The sequence below is a fragment of the Cajanus cajan genome, chromosome 3 (assembly GCF_000230855.2).
Source record: "Cajanus cajan strain Asha chromosome 3, NIPB_CcT2T_4, whole genome shotgun sequence".
NCBI classification, from domain to species: domain Eukaryota; kingdom Viridiplantae; phylum Streptophyta; class Magnoliopsida; order Fabales; family Fabaceae; genus Cajanus; species Cajanus cajan.
This window is the reverse complement of record NC_138519.1, coordinates 63,648,648-63,661,586: the sequence shown is the minus strand read 5'-3', so window position 1 is coordinate 63,661,586 and position 12,939 is coordinate 63,648,648. Positions and strand designations below refer to the sequence as shown.

The 12,939-nt window shown below is 36.6% G+C and overlaps 1 protein-coding gene across 1 annotated transcript; it reads right to left on the bottom strand.

The window, feature by feature from the left end:
* Positions 1–2,360: 2,360 nt before the first annotated feature.
* Positions 2,361–2,753, bottom strand: LOC109793840 (uncharacterized). The gene has a single exon (XM_020353313.2). It carries the CDS (start codon positions 2,751–2,753, stop codon positions 2,361–2,363), a length of 393 nt encoding a protein of 130 aa, XP_020208902.2.
* Between the last annotated feature and the right edge of the window lie 10,186 nt (positions 2,754–12,939).

Sequence of the window (12,939 nt, the reverse complement as noted above, 5' to 3'; positions counted from 1 at the left end):
TCTAATTGGACCTCATCGAACGAATTTAACAAAGCTGTAGCTCGAGAATTGCATTCAAGTAACTTTTCATTCATGCATTTATATTCTCGAGTTAACTGTTTAATCACGAGTTGCGAGTCACCTCGAATGATTATGTTCCTTGCCCCCAAGTCCTTAAGCAATTTTAGCCTGGTAATCAATGCTTTGTATTCAGTTTCATTATTCGAGCATTCGGATTTCGTTCTCAATGAGAATTTGGTGGGAATCCCACCCAGGGAAATAATCAGTAATCTGATTCCTGCTCCTAGCTCGTGTTTCGATCCATCGAAAAATAGTTCCCATGATTTCGTGGTTAAATAATTAACCTGTTCATTAAATTCGAGTGATCTACGAGAAAATCAACGATTACTTGTCCTTTTGTGGCTTTGAGGGGGAACAAACGTTAATGAATACTCGGTCAATGCAAGAGCCCATTTCCCAACTCGAGAGTGCAGGATAGGTTTAGATAACATATACTTAATCACATTATTTTGACAGAATACGAATACATCATAAGGTTTAATATAATGCTTCAGCTTTGTACAAACATAATATAAACTTAGACATAACTTCTCCAAAGGAGTGTATCTGATTTCTGCCTCGACTAACATCCTACTGATGTAATAAATGGCTCTTTCGATACCATTTTCGTCATCTTGCGACAGCATGCCCGCAATAGTCGAATCATTGGCCGAGACATACAATTTTAGCTTTCCTCCTTCAGAGGGTGGCACCATCACTGGAGGGTTGATCAAATAATTCTTAATCTCCTCGAATTCCTTTTGATGATTTTCGTCCTATCGAAATTCTTCCTCCTTTTTCAATCATAACAAAGGGGAAAACACCTTAGTCTTTCCTGATAAGTTCGAAATAAATCTTCGAAGGAAATTTATCTTACCTAACAAAGACTGTAACTCCTTCTTATTCGAAGGAAGCTTAGTTTCCATGATTGCCCGAGTCTTGTTCATATCTACTTCAATGCCTTTCTAGTGTACGAAGAACTCTGGGAAATCCCCCGCTGAAACACTGAAAGCACATTTCAATGGATTCATTTTCAGCCCATGTTTCCTCTTTCTCTCGAAAGACAATTTCAGGTGTTGTATGTGATCTACTTTTCGTTTCGATCCAATCACTATGTCATCAATATAAACCTGCATGAACTTTCCGATCAAGACATGAAAAATTAAGTTCATTGCTCTTTGATATGTTGCACCAGCATTTTTCAAGCCAAAAGGGATTACTACCCATTCGTAAGTTCCCAAGGCACCTGGGCACCTAAAAGCAGTTTTCGACACATCATTTTTAGCAATATAAATCTGGTTGTACCCAGAATATCCATCTAATAAACTCAAAATTTCATTACCTGCGACGACATCAATCATTGTTTCCGCAATAGGCATGGGATATGCATCCTTAGGCGTGGCTGCATTCAAATCTAATCGATGCATACCCTCATTTTTCCATTTTTTTTATAACAGGCACAATGTTCGATACCCAATCGGCGTACCTCGAAGTACGAATGAATTTGGCCTTCAGTAGCCTCTCGATCTCTTCTTTGATTTTTTCGATCACCTGCGGAGCAAACCTTCGTGGGTTTTGTTTCACTGGTTTCTTTCCCAAAATCATAGGCAACCTATATTTTACTAAATTTCGATCCAAACCAGGCATTTCTTCATAATCCCAAGCGAAGCAATCTTTATATTTGTGCAAGACTTGCACGATTTGTTCTTTAACGCTTTTCTCCGCTAGTTTGCTAACATAGGTGATTCTCCTCTTTTCGATTGAACCAAGATTGACTTCTTCCAGAGGATCCCGAGATTCCACTTTAAGCCCATCATTTACCATTTTCTCGAATCCTAGAGGAGCATCATCAAAGACACAATCAAGTCTTTGTTCGATTCCTTCCGAATCCGTATTCTGCTCATCCTCGAGTCTTACTCTGAGAGACTCTTTCTCAGCTGTTTCGATTACCTCTTTTTGGTTTTCCTCTTTTGTGTCGGCCTTCGTAGCCGTAATAGTTTTGACCTTCATCGAATGTGTGCCCCCTTGGGCTATTTCGACTTCACTGCGTTCCTCGGCCTCATTGGCCGTTCTTTCGGCCATGTAGGCCACAATTCGAGCTAAGAAGCTCGAACAAGGATCTTGGCTCATCATTCTCGCACTTGAGCCGATTCAATTTCGACTTTGTGGATAATAAATTCTCTTCGAACATCCCAACAGAAAGTCTTCTTAACACCCTCTTCTGCCTCCAAGACATATGGGTCTATGGCATCGAAAGGCTTAGTTTTTGCGAATGCAGTAATTTGTTGATCCGCGAAATACATTCCCGTCTCATACTCTTTCTAATCTGCATCCAACACTTCTAAGTGTTCCTCATCATTCCAGAAAAAGACTTTCTGGTGCACTGTCGAAGGTACTGCTCCCATTCCGTGGATCCATTCTCTTCCTAACAGCACATTAAAGTTAGCTTTCGAGGGAGTGACAATAAACATGGTGGTCCTTTTCACACTACCAATTTGGACATCCAGCAATATCATCCCTTCTGGTTGGGAAGATTTTCCAGCATAATCAGAAATAAGGATATTGTGACGTTTCAGATCTGCCAAAGTCTTCCCAAAATGTTTCAGCATCGTTTGTGGGAGTATGTTTATAGTAGCACCACCATCAACTAGGAATTTGTTGATTTCAACTTCTATCATAAGGGTCAACAGTAAAGGTTTCAAATGGTCCTTCATTTCTTGGGTAGGTGAATCGAACACTACTGAATTAAACTTTGGAATGACTCGAGATATTTGATTCACTTATACTATTTTTGACTCATAGTTGGGGTCACCGAAAAAATCTTCACGGTGTATGTCTTCCTGTTCATTCACAGATTCCATTGCTTCAGCATATTCGAAAGGTAGGATGGACAACACTCCACAAATATCTTCGAGAGAGTCCTCGAAGCCACTTTCAAAACAATTTGTAATCAAATCTTCCTCATCCTCTGCGAATTTCTTAGATGCCTCACTTTCGTAAGGTACAGGAATCGAAAATGGATTACCTTTGCGTCCCTCGAAAGTTGCCTTTCTCATTCACTACAAAAAATTCGTCATTTTGCGGCGGTTTTTTTTCATATTGCGGCGGTTTACGCCCCCCTCAAAATAAATAATGGCGTTTTATAAAAACGCCGCAGTTACGTTCGCCACTAGCATTATACGACGATTTTTGCCAACCTCTGCTACCTGTTCCATTCTGCGGCGTTTTGTGTAGCGGGGGTTTTTGACCTCCTCAATTTGAATGTTTTTTTTTTAATCTAAATTACATTTAACCTGTATACAAAAAAATAAGGAGGTACTCATAACATAATCCAAATTCCATTGTTTAGCGGGGGTTTTTGACCTCCTCAATCTGAATGTTGTTTTTTTTTATATTTTACAATATATTTTATTTTTTAATCTAAATTACATTTAACCTGTATACAAAAAATAAGGAGGTACTCATAACATAATCCAAATTCCATTGGATAATATTAACTTTTTTATAAGAAAAAAAAGTTAATGGGAATACAAACTATCAATAGAAACCCATAATATAGACAACAAGATGTCAAATAAAAAAGACAATAACAACATAAAAAACAATGGTAATCAAACATTTGATATCTGTGACAACAAGACCACATTGAGTGGACAATTTAAATTCAAATTTCTGCTCCATCCATAATAGTAATGGACAATGGATTGATAGTAATGAAAGTTACATAACTACAAAAGAGTAACAACAATCAAAGCTAATTCAGAAGTCCAAGTTGACAACAAATAGGCATGGCAACGGGGCGGGGCGGGGGCGGGTTTTACGTTCCCCGCCCCCGCCCCCGCAAATTTAAACCGCCCCCGCCCCCGCCCCCGATACCCGCCAGGGATAAAATCTAGGTCCCCATCCCCACCCTCGGCGGGGTTCGGGTTTCCCTGCCCCGCCCCCCGCCCCGCTTTTATTTTTTTTTCTTCTTTTTTTTCTTTTAAATAAATATGAACAATTTAAAAAAATAAAAGAAAAATAAAATAATATAAATTTTTACATATAAATATTTATAATTTTGGTTTATATATATAAAAATAATTTTTTAATTATATTATTAAGCGGGGCGGGGGCGGGGGGCGGGTATGGGGACGGGGGCGGGGTGGGTATTAACATCCCCGCCCCCGATTTTATGAATCGGGGAAAACCCGAACCCGAACCCGAACTCGATAAACACGGGTTTTCCCCATCCAAATCGGGGCGGGTTCGGGCGGGTACCCACGGGGGCGGGTTAGATTGCCATGCCTAACAACAAATACAGCACCACAAAATATATAACCAAAAGAAACTAAGTTTTTACAACACTATAAATTCAAAAACCATGATAACCTAAAGTAGTCTACAATATAAGAAACTAGGTCTAAATATTAGACTGACTATTCAAGTTGCTACCACCAGATGATCCTCTAGCATCTAATGGCGATTCAGGTTCACTTCCAATGTCACTAGGCTGAAATAAGAAAAATAAATTAGTATTAGTACAATTTAGAGATAAAGGAAGTGTAATTTGGTCCTAATATATAATTCCATAATCCAAGTGCAATCTCCAAGATCAAACTAATAAGTATCTTAAGAAATAAAATTGAATAAAATTGTCACTTCTATATGGTGTTGAAGCAACAAATAAGAGAAAGAAAAAACAAGTAACCTAAGCCTATGCAATCACATCCAATATTACATTCAATCACCAAATAATAAGTCATAATACTTACCTGTGAATGAAAGAAAATAATTACAAGAAATCTTAATCTTCTTTATAATTCCTTCTGAGTCTTTAACAAAAAATCAATTGACTTAATCACAAGAAAATAATTAAAAACAAAATATCAATCAATTACAAATATATGTAATGTATATACCTATGGCATCAACATTCCAATGTTGTGAAGACTCACGATCAGTACGTCTAAGAAAAATTAATGAATTTATGTTTCACAATTTGATTATGATATATAAAAAGCTGAAGACTTTAAGTCACCAAGCAACAAGCTTACTGCTGTACAAGAGCTCTCCCTTAGTTTTTAATGGAGAAATAAACCATGGTAGCCACAAATGGTAAACCATTTTTGAAAAATATAAAAATTTAATAATTGTAATTAACTGAATGCAAGAAAATTTTCTCAAACCATTTTTTGCATTTTTTTAAAATCCTTTTATATGAAATTCACCTTTGAGTCCTTTGAAGAGATTCAAATCTTCCTTTCAGCTTCAAGTACTCTCGGTAGCTGCTCTGCTATATACAAAGGCAAATGACAAATGAAAAATAATAAAGGAACTTTTTGGAACATATAATGGGAAACATATTTTACATAAGATTATTTTAAGTTGGCATCAAATTTCTAGGAATTAATAAGACTTTCCAAAGTGAAATTTCCAAGAGATGTTATTAACTTAATGTGAAAAAAAGATGGCATTCACTAATCACTACCTCAAGCTCTTTGGTTGGTTTGCTAACTTCAACTGCACCATAGCTGCACTTTTGGTACCTTTCAAGTGTTTTGAGCATGCTGCAGATTGAAGAAAGAGAAAGAAATAACTGTTCAAATTGATCATGGTGTATGGATTAACCATGCCACAATTCTGAAAGAACTGCAACAGCAAATGAGACATATATCTTGCTATGCATCAAACTTAAAATGAGTTGTCAATTTGTTGAAGACAATAGAAATTAAAGCAGAAATAAGGGAGACTAAAATAAAGAAGTTACATGTACTCAATTTTGAGTAGAAAAATGTAATTGTAAATCTAAAGCAATAACGAATAAAAAACTTTTAAACATTAATAATTGACTCAATGATATTCAATGAGTATATAGACATTAATAATTAACTGACTCTGAATAATTGATTCTTTCGCGTAAACAATCAAGTTAAATATACCAGACTCATCATTTATTTTTCTTACAAAATCTTATCTAAAAAAAAAATTCATTAAAAATATGATTTTTTACCAATACCCTTAGAATCAAAATAAAAATGTAAAAAAATTAAGATGACCAAAGTTACCTCTTTGATTTGGAATGAGCCGCTACAAGAAGAGATGGTTAATTTAAAAATGGAGTAAATAATTATCACGAAATAATTATCATGAATTGATTGCAAAAAATAACATAAAACGAATTCGAAAATGTATCATTATTGTAAATAACAATACTCTAATATGAAAATGATTGATGATTAGCTATTAGTCAAGTAAAATAAAGGCGTAATATTAGTTGTTTCCAACACTAAAATCCTAACAAAAGCAAATGCATGATTCTTGTCCTCACCCCCGCTCTAACCCTCATAATAAAACAAATCTTAAATATATTGTTAATCATCATTCATCATCCATATAATTTGTTTTTTAAATGAAGTGCCACGTATTTGCATAAATTTAAATTATAATTTTAAAAAAACAAAAAGTTGAGGGAAAGAGAGAGGAACAAAGGATCTTAGCCTATTAGGAAGGGTCTAATGGCTATATGTACCCCGTGTTAGCCACTAGCTTTCACAAACTGAGACACAGAAAATGGGTTCTTCTTTGTGGATTGTGTGTCTGATTTTGGCATCACTGGCCTCTGCTGCATTCTGCGCCAACCCAAGGAGGCCAGTGGATGTACAATTCGCCCGAAACTACGTTCCCACATGGGCATTTGATCACATCAAATACTTCAATGGTGGTTCTGAGATTCAGCTTCATCTTGACAAGTACACTGGTCAGTATATTACACACCCATGACCCAACATGTCCTTTCCTGTGTGAATCATGTTATCCTAAAACAAACTTAAGGTTATGTTGTTTAAAAAAAAATAAAAAAACAAAAGTTAAGGTTCACTATCTATCCCTTTATTGCTTATGTGTGATACAATTATAAATGATACTTGTATAACAAATTTTACAAAGAAAATTTAAAATATAATAAGATATAGTAGCATAAAGAGATCATAAATACATATTTTACGCCAACAAATGCCGACTGATCATGAAGTTTTCGTTTCCAATATTATTTTAAGTTTCTCTTTTTCTTTTGGTATCATTGACTTCTAATTTATAATCAAACAAATTCTTAATAAGAAAAGTTAAGCACCTAATCGCTCTTCCTACGAATATCGTGAACTCAAATTCTTGGTATGACCAAATACACCAGGGACTGCAGCCTACCAAACATTGGACTAATATAGTACTACCCTTGTTAGAATCACTTGCAATAATAGCAAGAATTACAAACTTTTTCCAAGTTAAAACCAGTTAACAATCAATTTCATTCATAAGGAATCCATGATGCAGGTGAAAGAGAAAATCAAACTTCATACGGATGAGAATATGTAGTGAATTTGTAATGAAAATTTTTTCATCATTTAATAGTTATAATTAAAAACAACAATTGGTTGGTTAAAAGGTAAAAGTAAAGTCTAAGGTGCATCTCATTTTTAATCACCCATTATTATTATTGCAGTATTAAGCAAGTATAGAATGATTTGCATATGAAATGTTAAACCATTTAATTTTCAGCAGTTTGAAACAGGGCCACAGCTAGCTTCTACTTGAGCAAGTGTTGCATAAAGCATGAAGGGTCACAACAACAATAATACCCTGTCAAGTTAGTATAGGCTGAGTCCAATATTTTTTTTACCTAGAATCAATTCAATGTAAATACAAGAATAAATGAGGGGGAATAAATAAAGTCTTCCACAACCATGACCATGAACAAGAAAGCAATAATAGGAAGCATGCATCACTTCCTCCTCTTCAACCTCTAGAGGAGTTGAAGATACCTCTCTATTCCTCTGTTCATACTTCTGCCCTTACTTCTTCTCATCTAAGCATTTGCTTTGGCCTACACTCGGCTGAGTGGGGAATATCAAAAACAACTTGAACAAGGCAAGGTCAACCGACTTAGAAGACTCAGAGAGATAGATCCATATTATGGGATTTAATTAGCAATTATTATATTGTAAAATAACTTGGGAAAAACTTATGAGAATGAGTTTTGAAATTGTCTTATGCTCTGATTTAAATCCCAGTAAGTCAGAAATTAGTATACCCTTCGTTCCCTATTGTTCTCAATCCTCAGAATCAAGATTAAAGAATTCAAAAGATGCATAAAAATTACTAATACTTCTAATCTTTTTTATAAGAAACAAGTTATAGTGTAGTATTACATAATATATCAATAATTTATTGTCATTAACATATCTCATATGCCAAGATAGTATTTTCAATTTCAATTTCGAACAAAAAAATCCAATTGAACAGGTACATCAGTGGTGCATTGAGAAAAAATTCAACATTGTTTCATCTCGCATATTTCTCTATTATATTGCTTTCAGTTTCCTAACAGGGAAACAAGTGCCCTTTTTGAAAGATAAACTATAGGAGAAAATACTTATCCAAGTTGGCGCTGGAATACCCTAAACACAAATTCCATCCATACCATACAGAAGCTAAACAAAACACACATTCATTTTGACAGAAAGTAGAAACAAACACCAAACATATTTATGGGGAATACTACCAATTACTATTAACTTGTAAAACGAATTGCAAAAAACTTTCTAGAAAGTGTTCGTAAATTATTGTATGCTCTCATTTAAATTTCAGCAACTCACAAATCAGTCTAACCTTCGTACCCTATTGTTAAACACGAACAGAGCAGAAAAAGAAATTAATTTAAAGATTTCATTACAGTTATTCAACAAGAGCAACATTCATACAAGAATCCAATCAAATTAAAGATTTCATTAAAGTTATTAGGACCCTCACCATTTACGATACTTCCCTTGCAATGCCCACGATGTACTCAAACTCCTTCCACTATTTCTGAACAGAGGTTGTGACCACTTTTTAGAGGAAATGAAGAGGAAACAACTACCACATTGAATCGAACCTGAAATGCCAGAAGCGAGGGCAAGAGAAATAGTCAAGAAACCAACCACGAATGTCTTCGAAAATGCGAAAAGGAGGGAGATTGGCCCTACCGTCTTCGTCTACAGAGGAGAAGAGGAGAGGTGCATGCGGATGGGAGGAGCGATGGTGCACGAGGATGGGAGGCGCAGAGTGATAAAAGAAAACGTGGTGACTGAAGGAGGGATTGGGTGAAAAAAAATTGTGGGTGAAAAATAAAAGGGGGAAAGTGGTGAATATTTTTCCGGGAAAAATTATTTGAATTTGGGAGGGCATAAACCTCCTCAAAAAATGATATAAACCGCCGGTATTTTCCCAATTTTAAGCGTTCCTTGAAAACGCCACAACTCATGTTAATTTGAGGGGGTTTTTAAAACCCCCGTAAAATAACCTTCGATAAATAGCATTTTTTTTGTAGTGATTCTCTGTTGCCTTCTCCACTGAGTCTTGGTAAGGTCATTAAAAGGATATTTAATTCCTCTTCCAGAACCTCCTTGCATGTTTGACATAAATCTGGGTCCTCCAGAAAATGGGTTTTTCGAGTGGTTCACAATTTGCTTTCCTCGACCCATTCCAACATTGGGCCTTTGTGGAGAAGTCCACTTCCCAATGGGAACATGCGCATTTGGCAGGTATGTATTACCAACTCTGGAGGAGTTGTACATCTCCATCTTTCTGATTGGAGCCATTGGAGCATTACCTTGTGGCATATGAACTTGACACATCACTATGTCAGTGTTCACTTTCGACTTTCTTCGAGCCTTCTCAGCTTTATAATTTTTCATAATTTCAGATTCCTCGAAAGCCTTAGCCGCTGATCTATCGAACACAGCGCTACATCTTGGGCAAAGCATAACTTCCCGATCATTATCTTTCTTCCTCGAAAGGAAATCAAGCAAACTGTCCCCCTCCTTTAGATAAATGGGTTCTTGTTCTTTCTCATCTAAGAGCTCTTCCATTTTTTCATCCGTAATAGGTTCGACAACTTCCTCTTCGTTCACAACCAGATCAACCATATCGATTTCAAGCACATTGATCCCCATAGGGAGAGGTTCCACATATCCTGCCTGTGCAGCGAATGGATCAGTATCGATTTTCATTTCCTTCTCCTTGAAAGCCAAGCGACCATCAGTAATCGCTTTCTCGATCATGTCCCTGAAATGTACACAATTGTTAGTCCAGTGACCATACATGTTATGATACTTACAAAATTTTTCCCTTTTCTTTGTTCAAAAGGAGGAATTTTATGATTTTCCAGAAGTGTAATTTGCTTATCTTTTAGTAAAATATTGAATATTCTATCAGCTTTCGTTATATCAAAACTATATTTTCTATTCGATCCAGCCTCTATATTATTTTCCCCAGGCTTTAATAATTGGCATTGATAGGTTGGCCCGGGTTGCAATTCAGCTAAGTTCACTTCCATTTCTTCATTTAGACATTCGAAATTATTATCGTTAACGTCCATATTGTCTAAATATGCCACTTTTTCTTTTCAAACGAACTTGTCAAATTTTCTCAACCTTTCTTTCTCTGCTCGAATTTGTTCAATTCGGCTCACTTTCTCTGCTAGTTGAGCCATATCTCTCAATTGTTCATTCACAAGTTTCTTTCGAATCGAAAAATTCGACCCCGTGGCTGCAATTTTTACCAACTCATGCTCTGGAATATTGGTGTAACATCGAGACTTTAACTGTCTAAATCTGTTCAAATATTCGTCCAATGTCTCATGATGTTGCCTCTTTATATTCATCAGATCAACTATGCTCACCTTGGTTTCCTCTCGAAAAAAGTTCTCGTGGAAACTCTTTTCTAGTTGTGCCCAAGTAATAATCGAATTAGGTGGCAGATTCGTAAACCACATAAAAGCATGTTTGGTTAGTGAACTTGGAAAATATTTCATTTTCAGATATTCATTACCCACTAGGTCTCCACACTCGACTAGATATCTCGCTATGTGTTCTACGCTGGATTCACCTAACTCTCCTGCGAATTTTGAGAATTTCGGGACTTTCATCCCCCTGGGTAGCTCAGATTGGGTAATATAGTCAGGAAAGGCAGATACAAAGTAAGGGTGCTCATTTCACCCCGTTTCAAATTCGTGCCTATTCAATACCCTCTCGACTATATGATCTAAATTTTCCTCGACATTTCTTAGAGGTTCCCCTTGATTGAGATTGATACGATTTCTAATCTCTCGAATATTCGTCTCATTAACGGTTAGATTTTCGAGGCCATTCAGATTCACACTCGTATCTCTCGAGAGACGATTATCATTAATTTTATCACCTATTTTGCTCATCAGCTCGTATAGGGGTGTGAGTATGTTGTGCATTTGTGTAGACAACAAATTTACCATATCGTGGTTACTATGATTCATTTGTTGTCGAAGGGCTATCATGGCTTCACTGCTTATACCCGTGGGTATATAATTACTTTGTCGAACCAACAACCCTTCTTGGCTTGTGCCAACATGCTGGTGAGGATCGTGCATGATAAAGCCCATCCCATTTGGGGCTGCATTATACCCATATGATGATATTTGCATTTGAGGATTGTGCCCAAAATATGGTATTGGCATTTCTACGCTCATGGGTTGGGTACTTCTCTAATTCGGAGGCATCCCTCATGGGTATTCGTGGGTAGCGTTCACCATTTCTTGTGACGCATTCAGAAATCTCGCGGAGTTTAGAATATTTACAGGAGGTGGAGACATTGCCCCCCTGGTCTCATTTGGCACATTTTCTTGATTTGTATTCTGATTTTCTCCATTACCCTGTTCTTCATTAAGTGCATCTCTTCTGTTGGATGTAGACATAGTTCTCCCACTTCTAAGTCTCATAAAAATTAAACACACACAAAACTAGTTCAATTAGTTCAATGAAGTGCACCAAACGAGTCCCACCGGGCGTGCCAATTTGTTTGTGGAGGATTTCGTTCGTAGGTTCTTTTTATTCGAACTAGCACGATTTCACGTTTCAATTTATGCGTGTTCGTGACATGACAGAATCGAAGACTTTCAGTGAAAAAATAAAATCGTACAAGCAACAAATAGAGTGTAATTAGGGTGTTATTTCAGCACATCAGAAGATCTATGCTCTTTGTCTGAGCACGTCATAAGATCTATGCTGGTGTTTAGCACTTTAGAAGATCTATGCTTGTTTCATCACATCAGAAGATCTATGCTAATTATACAATCAAATTCATGCATGTAAGAATTAACGTGAATCGAACAGATGACATGTATATTGACTGCAGAAATCATATCCTTCATTAAATGGTAACAGAATTACAATTCGTAAGGATAACGAAACATGTTCAGATGACTACATTATACTAGGCTAGAATATGCTATGCTACGCTATGCTATGCTACGCTACTCCTAAAAAAGGAAAAAAAAGATAGGTGGTCGAGAAATCGTACCCAAAGCTGTCTTGTATGCATAGTATGCCTTATGTGCAGGCTGCGGAGTGCGTGTGAGGTATTGTGAATTAGATTTCTGACCCTTTGCTACGACCATGACTCGTTTAATTTATAGACAAAGATTTGGGAAAAGTAACTATTTCTAATGTGCCCCGGAAGTGCATAACCGTTCTAAACTTCCATATCGTGGCTTATTCCTGGGCACGTCTTTGGATAACTCTTGGAACTGCTCATTAACTTCCCCAAACCGTTCTGCAGCCTTTGACACTTATCCCATGATTTACTTCAACCGCTCTTAAATCGTGTCTCCTTTAAGCTCTTCATTCTGAGAGGTTACGAAGTGTATTCGTGTATATCTGAATCCTTGGGATTTCGAGTAACCAACGAAAAATATACTTGAGTGTTTCCTGATTTTCCTTGTACTTTGAGAGGTTGCGAGGCTGTGAGCCTTTCTCCTGAGCAGCATCCTTTCCGGTTCGAGGATTTCGAGAGTTTCACGAAAAATCTCTTCGCGTATCTCTTGATTCTCTTCAGGCTTCGTATGTCTTC